Source organism: Anolis carolinensis, chromosome 6, assembly GCF_035594765.1.
Source record: "Anolis carolinensis isolate JA03-04 chromosome 6, rAnoCar3.1.pri, whole genome shotgun sequence".
In the NCBI taxonomy this organism is placed as follows: domain Eukaryota; kingdom Metazoa; phylum Chordata; class Lepidosauria; order Squamata; family Dactyloidae; genus Anolis; species Anolis carolinensis.
Window position 1 is genome coordinate 324,309 of NC_085846.1, and position 16,590 is coordinate 340,898.

General features: G+C 45.9%; 1 protein-coding gene across 1 annotated transcript; it reads right to left on the reverse strand.

The window, feature by feature from the left end:
* Window positions 1–2,666: 2,666 nt before the first annotated feature.
* LOC103282631 (transmembrane protease serine 9) lies at window positions 2,667–15,083 on the reverse strand. The gene is made up of 5 exons (XM_062957542.1): window positions 14,996–15,083; window positions 12,920–13,124; window positions 8,944–9,191; window positions 7,969–8,108; window positions 2,667–4,014 (listed from the first exon to the last, which is right to left on the reverse strand). Exons 1-5 carry the CDS (start codon window positions 15,051–15,053, stop codon window positions 3,649–3,651), a joined length of 1,017 nt encoding a protein of 338 aa, XP_062813612.1. The 5' UTR covers window positions 15,054–15,083; the 3' UTR covers window positions 2,667–3,648.
* Between the last annotated feature and the right edge of the window lie 1,507 nt (window positions 15,084–16,590).

A 16,590-nucleotide genomic window follows, 5' to 3' on the forward strand; every position in this document is an offset into this window, starting at 1 on the left:
AGTGCCGCAGGGTTCCGTCCTGGGCCCGGTTCTGTTCAACATCTTTATTAACGACTTAGACGAAGGGTTAGAAAGCACGATCATCAAGTTTGCAGATGACACCAAACTGGGAGGGATAGCTAACACTCCAGAAGACAGGAGCAGAATTCAAAACGATCTTGACAGACTAGAGAGATGGGCCGAAACTAACAAAATGAAGTTCAACAGGGACAAATGCAAGATACTTCACTTCGGCAGAAAAAATGGAAATCAAAGATACAGAATGGGGGACGCCTGGCTTGACAGCAGTGTGTGCGAAAAAGATCTTGGAGTCCTCGTGGACAACAAGTTAAACATGAGCCTACAATGTGATGCGGCAGCTAAAAAAGCCAATGGGATTTTGGCCTGCATCAATAGGGGAATAACGTCTAGATCCAGGGAAGTCATGCTCCCCCTCTATTCTGCCTTGGTCAGACCACACCTGGAATACTGTGTCCAGTTTTGGGCACCGCAGATGAAGGGAGATGCTGACAAGCTGGAAAGCGTCCAGAGGAGGGCAACTAAAATGATTAAGGGTCTGGAGAACAAGCCCTATGAGGAGCGGCTTAAAGAGCTGGGCATGTTTAGCCTGCGGAAGAGAAGGCTGAGAGGAGACATGATAGCCATGTACAAATATGTGAGGGGAAGTCCTAGGGAGGAGGGAGGGAGCTTATTTTCTGCTGCCCTGCAGACTAGGACGCAAGGGAACAATGGCTTCAAACTACAGGAAAGGAGATTCCACTTGAACATCAGGAAGAACTTCCTCACTGTGAGAAGGGCTGTTCGACAGTGGAACTCTCTCCCCGGGGCCGTGGTGGAGGCCCCTCCTTGGAGGCTTTGAAGCAGAGGCTGGATGGCCATCTGTCGGGGGTGCTTTGAATGCGATTTCCTGCTTCTTGGCAGGGGGTTGGACTGGATGGCCCATGTGGTCTCTTCCAACTCTACTCTTCTAGGATTCTATGATTCTATGATTCTATGGCAACATGGGCATTGTCGTTTAGGATTATGGGTGCTGATGCCTCACCAAACTACAAATCCCAGCATTGCATAGCACTGAATCACGGCAATTGAGTGAGAGATGAGGTCCCTCAAAGAGAATGCTCCTGAAACAGCGTCCACTTTGGCTTTGGCCGGCTCGGCTCCTGAAGTGTGAGAGATCTATCTCGTGGTTCCTCCTAATCATGCACGTTGTTGACCTCTCTGCTATGCTTACTACACTATGTGCTCACATTATGATTTTGGTTCCTGGGTCATTATTTCCTAACTGGTTCCATCCTAAAGGTGATGAAACTGCACACACTTTTGTTGTGGTTTGCACATCGAGAGGTTAAAAATAACATGGTGTCTAGATGGAAGGAAATAACAGCACTGCCTGCAGCCACAAAGAAACGAAGCTTCAAAGTCAGGACCGCACAATTAAACAGGAAATCACACTTTCAAATTGGGAACTGAATATTTTCCAAATTTATTTATTTATTTATTATTCAGACTTATATGCCGCCACTCCCCTAGGGCTCGGGGCGGCTTACAAAAACAAGCTAGAATCTAAAACAATTTAAAAATAGCAAATTTGGTTCCACTGTGTTATTATTATCATGATGATGATGATGATTATAATGCTTTTAACATTAAGCCGCTTTGAGTCCCTTTCGGGAGAGATAAAGCGCGGGATAAAGAAATATAATCATAACCATCATATGTTTATTTATACCCCGCTGTTTCTCTCCCCAAGGAGATTCTGCTCACGCAGACATAACAATCCAAGAATATTGATTTGACCTCTAAGCCATCTCCAGATCCATCGATGTTTGGCTTCAAAGTATTCTCTGGATGGAGGTGAACTACAACTCACCCAAATCAAGGTGAATTTCCTATTTTTTGGTGGTCATGGGGGCTCTGTGTGCCAAATTTGGTCGAATTCCATCTTTGGTGGAGTTCAGAGTGTTCATTGATTGCAGGTGAACTATACATCCCAGTACCTGCAACTCCAAAATGTCCAGGCCAATTCCCCTCAAAACCCACCAAGATTCAAATGTGGGCATATATATTGGGTCTGCATGGCAAGTTTGTTCCAAATCGATCCTTGTTTGGCTTCATGGTGCACTCTGGATGGAGGTGAACTACAACTCCTATAAATCCCTCCCAAGACCTCCAGTATGTTTTGCTGGTTATGGGGTTCTGTGTGCCAAGTGAGTTCCAGGTCCATCGTTGGTGGAGTTCAGAGTGCTCTTAAATTGCAGGTAAACTATACATCCCAGTCCCTACAACTCCTATAAATCATGGTGAATTCTCCCCAGACCTCTCTAGTATGTTCAGTTGCTGATCAATTGTTTCTTGTGTGCCATGGAAAAGAGTAGGAAAGGGTGAAGGGAGAGGCAGTGGGCGGGGTCATGCAAATTCCACACCAATGGAGAGAGTCAGAAACACTGGGATGTCTGTGGTGGAGGAAAAACTTGTTCCCATCTGAAAGCCTTCCCTTGGGTGGTGGGTAGGATGGTGTTTGTGAAGGACATGGGCAGGGCTCTTGGACATGTTCATGGCGCTCGCCATAACCTGCAATGTCAATGGAGGGAAGGCCATGGGTGTCTCCTGGTGTCGCTCCTCAGAATAGTTCACCTTGCTGTAGACATCCAGTCACACACAGGAGAAAGTCTTTTGTAGTTTTATTGAGCAAAAGCAGATATAAATCAAAGCAGGCAGTAATAAGGTTTTCAAGATTGCAGTAAAAGAGTCAATAGAAATCCAACAGTTCATAAGCCATAAGAATCCACAAGTCCATAAGCCAAAACAGTATACGATAGATCCCAAAGAACAAAGGCCCAAAGGTTTCAAAGATCCAGGAACAATAATCTTTTCTTAAGCATGAAGCAAGAACATCCACACAGATGAAGCGAGGATTTGCTTTGACAAAAATCTATCTCAAAACACACATTTTTAAAAGCAACCCAAAAATGCATTCCTCTTTCCTGCGGAGGCCTCTCTCTTCCCTGCCAATCTCACACTCCTACGAGGCTGAACTCCCTTCCATAACAACCGGTCCGCCCTAGATAATTCAAGGTCCTCGTTATCTCACACCTGAACCGGGGCTGAAGACACCGGGGCTTGAGACATCTCTTGCTCATTAATTCCCATGGAAATGTCATTCTGGCTGTTATCTATGGCCTGTGGGGTCAGCAGTTCATTCTGCTCAAACTGCATTTCTCGAGCCTCTGAATCAGCCTGTATTCTCATTCCCATGCCATCATCCTGAAATTCATCCTGCATCCCATCTGACTCATCTGGCTTTTGTATCTGAAACCCAGAATCCCCTTCTTCATCCTCACTCTGGCTATGCTGTGGCTGAGTCACAACACCTGGGTGGTGGGAGCTAGCGCTGTTTGTGGAGGTGGAAGTGGACACCCCGGCCACACACACACATTCATATTTTCACTTTTATTATGTGTATAGATAGATTATTATTTTATTTATTTATACCCTGCTTTTTATCTTTCCAAGGAGACTCCGCTAACAATGCAGCCGTAACAACCCAAGAATATTTATTTGACCTCTATGCAATTTCCGCAACACCACCGCCAACCACTATGTCCATGCTTTCCTTTGTAGAACAGCCATGACACAATATGGTCAGTGTTAAAGAGCTTTGCTTGCCCTCCAGCCCAAGGCCCACTGTCCTGGGGTCAAGGTCGCGGCCAAGACCCCCACCCAAAGGGCCCAAAGGGACAGGCCATGTCTGGCCCCGCTGCCTGCATTTCCCCCCACGGCGACCCCATTGGCCTCATGGGTGGGGGCAGTGGTGGGGGGTCTTTGGGCCTCGTGCAAGGGGTGCCCGTTGCTGGCGGCCGTCTGCTCCATCCATGGGCGGTAGCCGGAGACACGCGTGTAGACGCTGGGGGTCTTCTCTTCCGTGCAGCTGTGGCCCCAGCTGGCGATGCCCACCAGGAACCACTGCTGGCCGTGGGTGGGGGGCCGGCACATCAGGGGACCCCCGCTGTCCCCCTGCAGCAGAGACAGGGAGGAAAGAAGGGTTATGGAGCAATGAAAAGTGACTTAAAAGTATATTTATTTACAGTATTTATCTTATACAGTATTTACATCATATACATATAGGGCAAACATTCAATGCCCATATACACATAGAACCGAGACAGAGACAGACACAGAGGCAATTTAACCTTCTGAGGGGGATGTTCGATTCTGGCCACAGGGGGGAGCAGCTCCTTCATCATCCACTCTGACGGCACTTCCTCATTCTAACATCGTAAGTTAGTTAAATTAGCCTCCCCACTTTTATAAGTGGTACCTTATTTCCTACTTGATAGATGCAACTATCTTTCGGGTTGCTAGGTCAGCAACGAGCAGGGGCTATTTTTTATTTTTTAATTGACGGGTGCTCACCCCGCCACGGGCTGGCCTCGAACTCATGACCTCATGGTCAGAGTGGTTTATTGCAGCAGGCTGCTCGCCAGCCTGCGCCACAGCCTGGCCCTCCCTCCAGGTGTTTTGGACTGCAACTCCCACCATTCCTCACAGCCTACCGGCTGTGAGGAATGGTGGGAGTTGCAGTCCAAAACACCTGGAGGGAGGGCCGAAGTTGGCCCAGGCCAGCAAGCCAAAGCAAGATAGTGGTGGCTGTAAACAATTCTTAAAAGTTTTGAAAAGTTGGATTGCATGGCCCAAAATCCCCGCCACCACCCCTGTCTGGGAGACGCGAGAGGAAAATCCTCTCCCAACATACAAAAAGTTGACAAAAGAAGGCAGCCAGGAAAGCCGAGGTTGTGTTTTTGTACCTGGCAGAATGGGGTTGGGCTGGATGGCCTCTGGGTGCCCTCCAAGTATATGATTCTATGGGGAGTTTTGCTGTGGGAGGGGGGAGACGGGGGTGGGCTAGAACCAGGTGTGGACAGCAGCCTTCTCAGGCAGAGGGACTCTATCACTCCAGGAGGAAGGAAGGAAGGAAGGAAGGAAGGAAGGAAGGAAGGAAGGAAGGAAGGAAGGAAGGAAGGAAGGAAGGAAGGAAGGAAGGAAGGAAGGAAAGAGAGAGAGAGAGAGAGAGAGAGAGAGGAAAGAAAGAAAGAAAGAAAGAAAGAAAGAAAGAAAGAAAGAAAGAAAGAAAGAGAGAAAGAGAGAAAGAAAGAAGGACAGGAAGAAGGACAGAAAGAAGGAAGGAAGGAAGGAAGGAAGGAAGAAAGAAAGAAAGAAAGAAAGAGAGAGAGAGAGAAAGAGAGAAAGAAGGACAGAAAGAAGGACAGAAAGACAGAAAGTAGAACAGGAAGAAGGAAGGAAGGAAGGAAGGAAGGAAGGAAGGAAGGAAGGAAGGAAGGAAGGAAGGAAGGAAGGAAGGAAGGAAGAAAGAAGGAAAGAAAGAAGGACAGAAAGAAGGACAGAAAGACAGAAAGTAGAACAGGAAGAAGGAAGGAAGGAAGGAAGGAAGGAAGGAAGGAAGGAAGGAAGGAAGGAAGGAAGAAAGAGAGAAAGAAAGAAAGAAAGAAGGACAGAAAGAAGGACAGAAAGACAGAAAGTAGAACAGGAAGAAGGAAGGAAGGAAGGAAGGAAGGAAAGAAGGAAAGAAAGAAGGAAAGAAAGACAGAAAGTAGAACAGGAAGAAGGAAGGAAGGAAGGAAGGAAGAAAGAAAGAAAGAAAGAAAGAAAGAAAGAAAGAAAGAAAGAAAGAAAGAAAGAAAGAAAGAAAGAAAGAAAGAAAGAAAGAAAGAAAGACAGTAAGAAGGACAGAAAGAAGGAAGGAAGGAAGGAAGGAAGGAAGGAAGGAAGGAAGGAAGGAAGGAAGGAAGGAAGGAAGGAAGAAAGAAAGAAAGAAGGACAGAAAGAAGGACAGAAAGAAGGACAGAAAGAAGGAAGGAAGGAAGGAAGGAAGGAAGGAAGGAAGGAAGGAAGGAAGGAAGGAAGAAAGAAAGAAAGAAAGAAAGAAAAGAAAGAAAGAAAGAGAGAGAGAGAGAAAGAGAGAAAGAAGGACAGAAAGAAGGACAGAAAGACAGAAAGTAGAACAGGAAGAAGGAAGGAAGGAAGGAAGGAAGGAAGGAAGGAAGGACGGAAGAAGGAAAGAAAGAAGGACAGAAAGAAGGACAGAAAGACAGAAAGTAGAACAGGAAGAAGGAAGGAAGGAAGGAAGGAAGGAAGGAAGGAAGGAAGGAAGGAAGGAAGGAAGGAAAGAAGGAAAGAAAGAAAGAAGGAAAGAAAGACAGAAAGTAGAACAGGAAGGAAGGAAGGAAGGAAGGAAGGAAGGAAGGAAGGAAAGAAGGAAAGAAAGAAAGAAAGAAAGAAAGAAAGAAAGAAAGAAAGAAAGAAAGAGAGAAAGAAAGAAGGACAGAAAGAAGGACAGAAAGAAAGAAGGAAGGAAGGAAGGAAGGAAGGAAGGGAAGGAAGGAAGGAAGGAAGAAAGAAAGAAAGAAAGAAAGAAAGAAAGAAAGAAAGAAAGAAAGAAAGAAAGAAAGAAAGAAAGAAGGACAGAAAGAAGGACAGAAAGAAGGACAGAAAGAAGGAAGGAAGGAAGGAAGGAAGGAAGGAAGGAAGGAAGGAAGGAAGGAAGGAAGGAAGGAAGGAAAGAAGGAAAGAAAGAAAGAAGGAAAGAAAGACAGACAGAAAGAAAGAAAGAAAGAAAGAAAGAAAGAAAGAAAGAAAGAAGGACAGAAAGAAGGACAGAAAGAAGGAAGGAAGGAAGGAAGGAAGGAAGGAAGGAAGGAAGGAAGGAAGGAAGGAAGGAAGGAAGGAAGGAAAGAAGGAAAGAAAGAAAGAAGGAAAGAAAGACAGAAAGTAGAACAGGAAGGAAGGAAGGAAGGAAGGAAGGAAGGAAGGAAGGAAGGAAGGAAGGAAGGAAGGAAGGAAGGAAGGAAGGAAAGAAAGAAAGAAAGAAAGAAAGAAAGAGAGAAAGAAAGAAGGACAGAAAGAAGGACAGAAAGAAGGAAGGAAGGAAGGAAGGAAGGAAGGAAGGAAGGAAGGAAGGAAGAAAGAAAGAAAGAAAGAAAGAAAGGAAGAAAGAAAGAAAGAGAGAAAGAAAGAAGGACAGAAAGAAGGACAGAAAGAAGGAAGGAAGGAAGGAAGGAAGGAAGGAAGGAAGGAAGGAAGGAAGGAAGGAAGGAAGAAAGAAAGAAAGAAAGAAAGAAAGAAAGAAAGAAAGAAAGAAAGAAAGAAAGAAGGGACAGAGGGAGGAAAGAAAGAAGGAAGGTAGGAAGGAAAGGAGGGAGGGAAGGAAGGAAGGAAGGAAGGAAGGAAGGAAGGAAAAGACAGAAAGAAGGAAGATAGGAAAGAAAGAAGGAAGGAAGAACAGAAGGGGGGAAGGAAAAAAGGAAGGAAGGACAGAAAAAAGTAAAGAAGGATGTTAAGAAGGATGGAAGGAAGAAAGGAAGAGAGGGACAGAGGGAGGAAAGAAAGAAGGAAGGTAGGAAGGAAAGGAAGGAAGGAAATAAGGAATAAAGGAAGAAACGAACAACGATAAAGGAACGAAGGAAGGAAGAAAAAGACAGAAAGAAGAACAGAAAGAAGGAAAATAGGAAAGAAAGAAGGAAGGAAGGACAGAAGGAGGGAAGGAAAAAAGGAGCGAAGGAAGGACAGAGAAGAATGGAAAGAAGAATAGAAGGAAGAAAGGAAGGGAAAGCAGAAGGAAAGAAGGATGGAAAGAAAGAAAGAAAGAAAGAAAGAAAGAAAGAAAGAAAGAAAGAAAGAAAGAAAGAAAGAAAGAAGGGACAGAGGGAGGAAAGGAAAAAAGAAGAAAGGAAAGAAGGACGGAAGAAGGGGGGCCTTGTTCCTGCTGCCCCCTCCTTTCCCCAAGCCTGACCTCTTGACCCCTTGACCGCTGCCTCTCTACCCTCGAGGCCTCATAGGGGTGGCCCCGGTGTGTGTGTGTGTGTGTGTGTGCGCACACGCGTGTCTTTGCGTGTGGGTCCTCCCTCCCCCTCCCTCCCCCTCCCTCCCTCCCTCCCTCCCTCCGGGCTGCACCTGGCAGGCGTCTTGGCCTCCCTCCTCGACCTTGGCGCAGAGCATGTTCCTGCTCAGGGGGTTCCGCCAGCGCTGGCACTGCGTCCAGTCCACCATTTCCACCTCCACGTCCAGCAGGTCCACGGAGCCCGACTCCACCTCTGCAGGAAGGACAGAGAGACACACACAGAGAACGAGAAAGCGCCTGTCATTTTTCCAGTGGCGACATCCTGGGAATGGACAGAACTGGCTTCCCTTGGGGCAGGAGTGGCGCCAAATGCCAAGGAGAGGCCCATTGGGTTGGGAGAGGTCATCTAGTCCAGCCTCCTACTGAGCCATGCTGATTTGTGGGACATGCGTGGCCATTATACCCTTACTTTGGATGAAAGCCGGAGCTCAAGTGTGCTTATTAAAGTGGTGAGCTACTAAACAAGGTCAGAGGCTGTGCTATAAAATCTCTGCTAACGGTGACCAAGACTCTGCAGTGTTGTTTTTTTTTGGATTGGAGGAAGCCGTGAGAAAATTCATGTGCCTAGCTAGCAGGGGTGTTGTGTGTGTTTATTCTTCTAACTCCACGGCATAGCTCTGACCACTTGCCACATGGTCCATAGGCAGAGGCGGCTTTAGGTAATTTCGCCTTGTAGGCGAACCTAATGGCCGCGGCCCACCAAAAAAATTGCGCCCCTCCTCCCAAGACCCCGGACATATCTTCGTCGGAGGCACCGGTGGTGGCAGGGACCATCGGCTCCCTCCTCGCCGAACGCGGAAGGCTTCAACTGAGGCCTACCTCTTCTCACGAAATCTCGCGAGGTCTCGTGAGCCTCGACAGCGCCCCCAGGGACAATGCGTCACAAGCGGCCGCTTACATTGGCCTCTATGTTGGGCTGGCTCTGTCCATAGGCCAGAAGGAAAGAAAGAGGGGAGTAGGATAGCTCTCGCACTGAATGAGATAGGGCGCTGTGGCCTGGGGGTCAGTGCTGGCTGGAGGTCACTGACCTGGCATGGTCAGCCCCCACCCGGCCACGAAGCAGTCCTCCCACATCAGGTCATTGAGGACGGTGGTCTGGTTGGGGAGGCAGAGGGCCTGCTCAAAGGGGACGGGGTCATCTAGCAGCAGCAGCGCAATGTCGTTGTCGCGGGTCTTGGGGTCATAGAGCGGGTGCAGGTGCACCGTGTGCACGGAGCGTGTCTCGTTGTGGTGCCCCAAGAGGCTGCCCCTGGAAGCCACCACAGTGTGCTTCTCCCTGCGAGAGAAGGAGGCGAAACAGGTTGCATTTAATAATAATAATAATAATAATAATAATAATAATAATAATAATAATAATAATAAAACTTTATTTATATACCGCCCTATCTCCCAGATGGGATTCAGGGCGGTTTACAGTCATAAAAGCAACACAAACATTACGTAACAACATAATACACATTATTAAACAAAGTAAAATAATACAATTATAACAATAAATCACACTTACATGACCAGATCAAGGGGATGGGAACCATAAACCCAATATATTAATATATTTGTTAGATAGATAATACACTTTTAAGACCGAAATGCACTGGCTGTCACTGTCATACCACAGCCACCTTTGGCTTCTGAACCTGATTCAGAAATGAACTTTGACCAGGATGAAGCTTATTCTGACTTTTTACCTAGTCCACAGAGCTCCTTCCAATTACAGCTGCCGGCTGTTGATAGCTCGGATGATTCCTTAATTGGGAGAGAAACTGGAAATATTACTCCCATGGCTGAATCAGATGTTCTTAGTTCCACAGAGAATGTGTCCTTCAACAGAAGCGAGTTTCTGCATCGCCAGAGATCAGAAAAACAAGGCCTCTGAAGGAGTAACCGCTTGGCATCTCGAGGGGATAATGGATAGAAGAGTCCCTTGGGAACCTTTGGGGAGTTTAGCTTCCCTTCTTTGTGGTCAGATCTAAGTTCCATAAAAGTGTCTTGCACCGTGAACACTTTGCGGTGTCAACGTAGCTATTTCCTGAGAGCAGTTCACCGACTCTAGCTTCTGATTTTACTAAGCCAAGTTTCCTGTTCCTGGCGGCCAAGCCGAGCCGCGACTCCCGAGTAGACACAGATTTAAGTCTACTTTCTTGCCTTGTTCCTGAACCTAGTTTTGCCTCAGCTTCATCACGGTCCTGCCTTGATATCAAAGACTTCCTAGTGACATTGGACTTTGTTACTTAGCCTTGTTTCCTTGTTTTCCCCACTCATGAACTTTCCAACAGTTTTGAGCGTGTTTCGGTTTCTGGACTTTGGACAATAAAATTAGACATTTCCCTTCATTCCACTGGACTCATTCATACCCTTTCATAAAAGACTATCATCTGCTCAACCTTTCCACCTATTCTTTCCTGGATTAATAATTGTTTTAATAAAGATATTATATGATTATTGGTCTCTGTCTGGTTTCCAGTGCTCACACTGCCTTGGGGTGTAACAGCCACCCTATTGTGTAAATGGTGGAAAATACAGTTCTAATGGACATGTGGTCACACACCTACTGAAGGGTTAAGTGGGTGATGATGTGGAACTGAAGCTGAGCCATGACCATGTAACAGTCATGACGAGAGCTGCATCATGCGCTTTTGTCCCTGGCTGATAATGAGCAACAGTGTGTATAAAAGAGAGCAGCAGGTGTGCGTTCTCTCTTGCCATGATTCTCTCACTTCTCACCGCACATCTGTTGCTGATATCTTTACCTACGTCATGAGTATATCCCTGCATGACTGACAGGCCATGAGGTCATGCTTCAGACACCTGGGTTTCAAGGACTTCTCACTTCTCACTTCTTTCTGAGTCTCACTGATCTTCGAGGGAGGCCCTGCTCTTGGTCCCACCTGTTGGGAATCACCCTGGACTACTCAAGTCTAGATGTAGTTAGATAGATGATAGAGTTAGATGGAGGGAATCCTTTCCCTGTTTCCAAAGCATGCCTAGACAGGCTTTACTGTGTTTCACTCTAACCTGTTTACGTCACATCCCTTACTTTGAAATTAGTAGAAATGTGAATCTCTAGGGACACTAACTTCTCATTGGTCAGAATGTTTTATGGCCCCAATAAACTGGACCATGAGGTTGGAACCATTTAGTTCACTCCTTCTCCTTTTGTTCTTCTAGCTAACAAGAAGCATTTTGCTGTCTCTCCTGGCAAGATGTAACTATTTAGATGTTTGTTATTTTTCCTTTCTTATTTTTCCTTAGAAACCAGTCTAGAGTAGACTAGACAGCTCCCAAGCCTTTCTATCTACAATGGAGTTATTTTTACCTGAATAAATACTTTTTGAACTTTTACTGAGACTCTGCAGTCCATTGCAATCCTAAATGGTCAAAGGCTTCTCTTGCTCACCCCGTGTAAGTAACTGTTGCATTTGAAAGCCTTTGCTTTTGCTACTCTGCTGATTTTTGGTGGAATCTCCCCCAGAGAGGGTTAAATTGAGTCTAACCGCTCAGAGATTACCACAACACCACCGCCGTCACAGGCGTGGTTGGTGGGGACGAGAGACAGGGCTTTTTTGGCTTGAAACTTCCCCCGTTGCAATGGTCACATGGTTTTAATTGTTTTAATTAGATCTGGATACCGGCTTTTATTTGTGTTTTATGTTTGGTTTTTACTATATGTTGTATTATATGTGGCATTTATTCTGCCATTGTGTAAGCCAGTGATGGCCAACCTATGACACGCGTGTCAGCACTGACACACCTAGCCATTTTTGCTGCCATGCTGCCACATGCAGATTGATTGGATGAAAATGTCTTTTGTGGCCAAATTTGGTGTGATTTGGTCCAGTGGTTTTGTTGTTTACTCCATGGGAATTATGCACATTACATTTATATATATCATTCTATTATTATTCTTTTATTATTGTAGCATATTATCATATTATTACTATTATATTATTATTATTATATTATTCATTATTCATGACTACATTGAAACTAGAATAGAGAGAAATCAGCGTGGAAACTGCAAGAGGTACCATAGATTGTTGTACATGGAAACAAGGGTAGTAAATAGTTTTTGATTTATTAAATACAGTTATATATTACAGTTATACATTTTTGTTATTTAAACTATACATATTGCGAAATTATGGTTTTTTTGTCAAAGTGACACACCACCCAAGTCATGCTGGGTTTTTTGGTGGAATTTTGACACACCAGGCGCAAAAGCTCGCCCATCATTAGTATAAGTGGTATATAAATCAAATAAATAAATGCCTCATTAATCTATCCTTCACTCCCTCTGTGCAGAGGCCTAATCTGATATCACGGGGAAACTCATCTGCTCAAGGCCGATTTCCAAGAGAAATTGACTTTTCTGCTGTTGCTAAAGAACGAAGACTGGAATCTAAAACATCCTTTGTCTCACCTACAACTGCTTGCACTCCTCTATGATCTAAGGCCTGCAATTCACCCTAAACACACACAGACTCCTTAGTGGGAAACCCATCATCCCCCTCGTCCTCTGAGAAATCCCCAGCATCTTCCTGCTGAGCCCCAACATGTATGACATAAAAGGGAGAGAGGGCTCAGAAAAGAGGGAAGAAATGAAGGGGGAAATTGCTGGAACAATAGGGTTGTTGTGTGTTTTCCGGGCTGCCTGGCCATGTTCCAGAAGCACTCTCTCCTGATGTTTCGCCCACATCTATGGCAAGTATCCTCGGACATTGTGAGGTATATATGTATACACACAACAACCCTGTGCTTCCAACCATGAAAGTCCTCGACAACCTGCTGGAATAATAATTATTGTTACTATTGTTATTGTTATCATGCTCTGCAGGCCTGGGCCAACTTCGGCCCTCCCTCCAGGTGTTTTGGACTCCAACTCCCACCATTCCTAACAGCCTACCGGCTGTTAGGAATGGTGGGAGTTGGAGTCCAAAACACCTGGAGGGAGGGCCGAAGTTGGCCCAGGCCTGTCATAAAGGCTAAGTTGAGGGTCTTGCTTACGTTTCATTGGCGAAGCAGTGGGCGGCCGAAAGCACCCACCAGGAGTGGACGATGGATCCTCTGCAGAAAAGCACGGAGCCGCTCTGGAGGCTGACCAGTCCTGGCCACTTGTCTGTGGGGTCAACGGGGACCCCCGTGCCCCAGGAGACCCCCACCGAGGAGCCGTTCAGGTCGTCATTCTCCGGCAAATATCCGCACTGTGACTCTGAGCAGGAAGAAGAGAAGAAGAAAGGGGCAAGACCCTCAATGAGACCCCCAAGCCCCAGAGAATGGGACCCCTAATCCCACTTCTGTCTTGGATTATTATTGTTGTTGTTATTATTATTATTATTATTATTATTATTATTATTATTATTATTGGGCTCTGGGCTGTGGCGCAGGCGGGAGAGCAAGCCAGCTGCAATTAACTGCAATGAATCACCCTGACCAGGAGGTCATGAGTTCGAGGCCCGCTCGGAGCCTATGTTTGTCTTGTCTTTGTTCTATGTTAAAAGGCATTGAATGTTTGCCTATATGTGTAATGTGATCCGCCCTGAGTCCCCTTCGGGGTGAGAAAGAAGGGCGGAATATAAATGCTGCAAATAAATAAATAAATAAATAAATAAATATTATTATTATTTCCAAAGTGTATTATACAGCCACCCATCAACAGTAGTCATTTTGCACTTTCTAATACGAGTAAAACATATGTATCTTTTTGTTGTCAAAAGCTTTCATGGCCAGAATCACTGGGCTGCTATGAGATTTTTTCGAGCTGTGTGGGCATGTCCCAGTAGCATTCTCTCCTGACGTTTCACCTGAATCTGTGGCTAATGGCATCTTCAGAGGGCAATGAGGCAAGTGGAGTTCATATATATCCCTGTGAAATAATGTCCAGGGTGGGAGGAAGAACCCTCGTCTGTTTGAAGCGAGCGTGGATGTTACAATGAGCAAGTTTGAATAGTATTGAGTAGCCAGGAAGCTGCCAAGTCAGGTTTTCCCCTGACATTAAGTCCAGTCATGTCTGACTCTGGGACTCTGGTGCTCATCTCCATTTCTAAGCCGAAGGGCCGGTGTTGTCCATAGACACCTCCAAGGTCATGTGGCCACTGGCATGACTGCATGGAGCGCCGTTACCTTCCCTCAGGAGCAGTACCTATTGATCTACTCACATTGGCATGTTTTCGAACTGCTAGGTTGGCAGAAGCTGGAGCTAACCAGGGAGGGTCTCTGCATAGAAGGAATGAAGCAAGTGGAGTGTATATATATCCCAGGGTTGGAGAAAACACCCTTGTCCGTTTGAATGTTGCAATGAGCAAGCTTGAATAGCACTGAGTAGCCTTGCAGCTGCAGAGTCAATTAGTGAGGGTCTCTGCATAGAGGTAGCCTGGCTGTTGTTGCCTGGGTGGTCACCAGCATTAAAAAACACGACCAGAATCAAAACGGTAAACAATGAACACCACCCAGAAACAGGGGGATTCCAGACAGCAAATAATCAACTGCCAATGAACACCTTTCAACCAAAGGATGGCTCCAGGCAGCAAAAGCCAGGCTACCTCTATGCAGAGACCCTCACTAGTTCAACTTCACTTCATTTCTTAATTAGTCGCTCCGAGTGACTTACAATTTAAAATATCATTCCACAATATAAAAACATTCAACATAAAAACATTCATCAGTGACTATTGGGCAAATTAGATCTGACTTACTTAAATTTACTTAACTAGTTGACTTTGCAAACTTCGTGGTTACTCAATGCTGTTCCAGCTTGCAAACTGCAATAATATCCACACTAGCTTCAAACAGACCAGGGTTCCGTCTCCCACCCTGGGCCTCATTCCACAGGGAAAGTATACACACTCCACTTGCCTCATTTCCAACAGAACCTCTGAAGATGCCATGAGCCACAGATGCAGGCGAAACATCAGGATAGAATGCTGCTGGAACATACTGGCCATGAAAGCCTTTGAGGGACACATTTAGCACTTCCGACGATGATGATGATGGTGATGTCATTCCACTCGGAAGAGAGTCCCAGGAAGAGGTCTCTGAGTGGCACCAGGTGGGCGGGTTCATGGGGGTCTCTTTGTCCCCTACCTTGAGCCCCCGCCCCCTTCCAAAGGGCCAGGAGCGCCAGGAGGGCCAGGGGAGCCATGAGGGTCCTCTTTCCCGAGCCTGGTGGCCTCCAGCCAGGCCCTTCTGCCAGGGGAGGGGGCCCAGCATGACCTCACAGACCTCCACCCAGTGAGGTCACAGAACCAGCAGCTGACACCCCCTCCCCACCCCAAGGCAACTGGGCACCCCCCCCCAGGACTGTGAGCCTGGACTCAATGGGAAAGGAGGGGGCCAAATATGGGGACCACCCCCACCCCCTAGCCTCAGCTTCCCCATTGTCAATGGGGAGCCAAGAGTGCCATGCAGCAGTGGAAAAGTCCAATGCAGTTCTATACGAAGACATAATATGAATTATTATATTGTATGACACAGTAAACAAGATGTCTATGCTGGATGTCGTATCACAAAATCCCAAGTCGAACACTTCTCAAGTGTCTAGGACTGTGTGATGTATTTTTGGATGATGCACGCAGATTTGGCAGATTGTAATTTTGTCAATGTCTACTGTTTCCAAATGCCGGCTGAGATCTTTTGGCACGGCACCCAGTGTGCCCATCACCACCGGGACCACCTGCACTGGTTTCTGCCAGAGCCTTTGCAGTTCAGTCTTGAGGTCCTGATAGCGGCTGAGTTTTTCCTGTTGTTTTTCGTCAATGCGACTGTCACCTGGGATGGCGACATCAATGATCCAAACATTTTTCTTTTCCACAACTGTGATGTCTGGTGTGTTGTGTTCCAGAACTTTGTCAGTCTGGATTCGGAAGTCCCACAGTATCTTTGCTGCTCATTTTCCAAGACTTTTGCAGGTTTGTGATCCCACCAGTTCTTTCCTGCTGGCAGGTGGTCCTTGAGGCATAAGTTCCAGTGAATCATTTGGGCCACGTAGTTGTGCCTCTGATTGTAGTCTGTCTGTGCAATTTTCTTACAGCAGCTGAGGATATGATCCATGGTTTCGTCGGTTTCCATGCACAGTCTGCATTTTGGGTCATCAGCTGATTTTTCGATCTTGGCCTGAATGGCCTTTGTCCTGATGTCTTGCTCCTGGGCTGCAAGGATCAGGCCTTCTGCCTCCTTCTTCAGGATCCCATTCGTGAGCCAGAGCCAGGTCTTCTATTATTATTATTATTATTATTATTATTATTATTATTATTATTATTAATGGCCTTTGTTCTGATGTCTTGCTCCTGGGCTGCAAGGATCAGGCCTTCTGTCTCCTTCTTCAGGGTCCCATTCGTGAGCCAGAGCCCGGTCTTCTATTATTATTATTATTATTATTATTATTATTATTATTATTATTATTATTATTGGCCTTTGTTCTGATGTCTTGCTCCTGGGCTGCAAGGATCAGGCCTTCTGTCTCCTTCTTCAGGGTCCCATTTGTGAGCCAGAGCCCGGTCTTCTATTATTATTATTATTATTATTATTATTATTAATTGCCTTTGTCCTGATGTCTTGCTCCTGGGCTGCAAGGATCAGGCCTTCTGTCTCCTTCTTCAGGGTCCCATTCGTGAGCCAGAGCCAGGTCTTCTATTATTATTATTATTATTATTATTATTATTATTAATGGCCTTTGTTCT

Coding starts and splice junctions, on each gene's coding strand:
- LOC103282631 (XM_062957542.1), bottom strand. CDS start 15,053: ATGGCTCCCCTGGCCCTCCTGGCGCTCCTGGCCCTTTGGAAGGGGGCG. Junction 13,125..14,995: donor GAAGGGGGCGGGGGCTCAAG/GTAGGGGACAAA, acceptor CTTCCTGCTCAG/AGTCACAGTGCGGATATTTG. Junction 9,192..12,919: donor CACTGCTTCGCCAATGAAAC/GTAAGCAAGACC, acceptor CTTCTCTCGCAG/GGAGAAGCACACTGTGGTGG.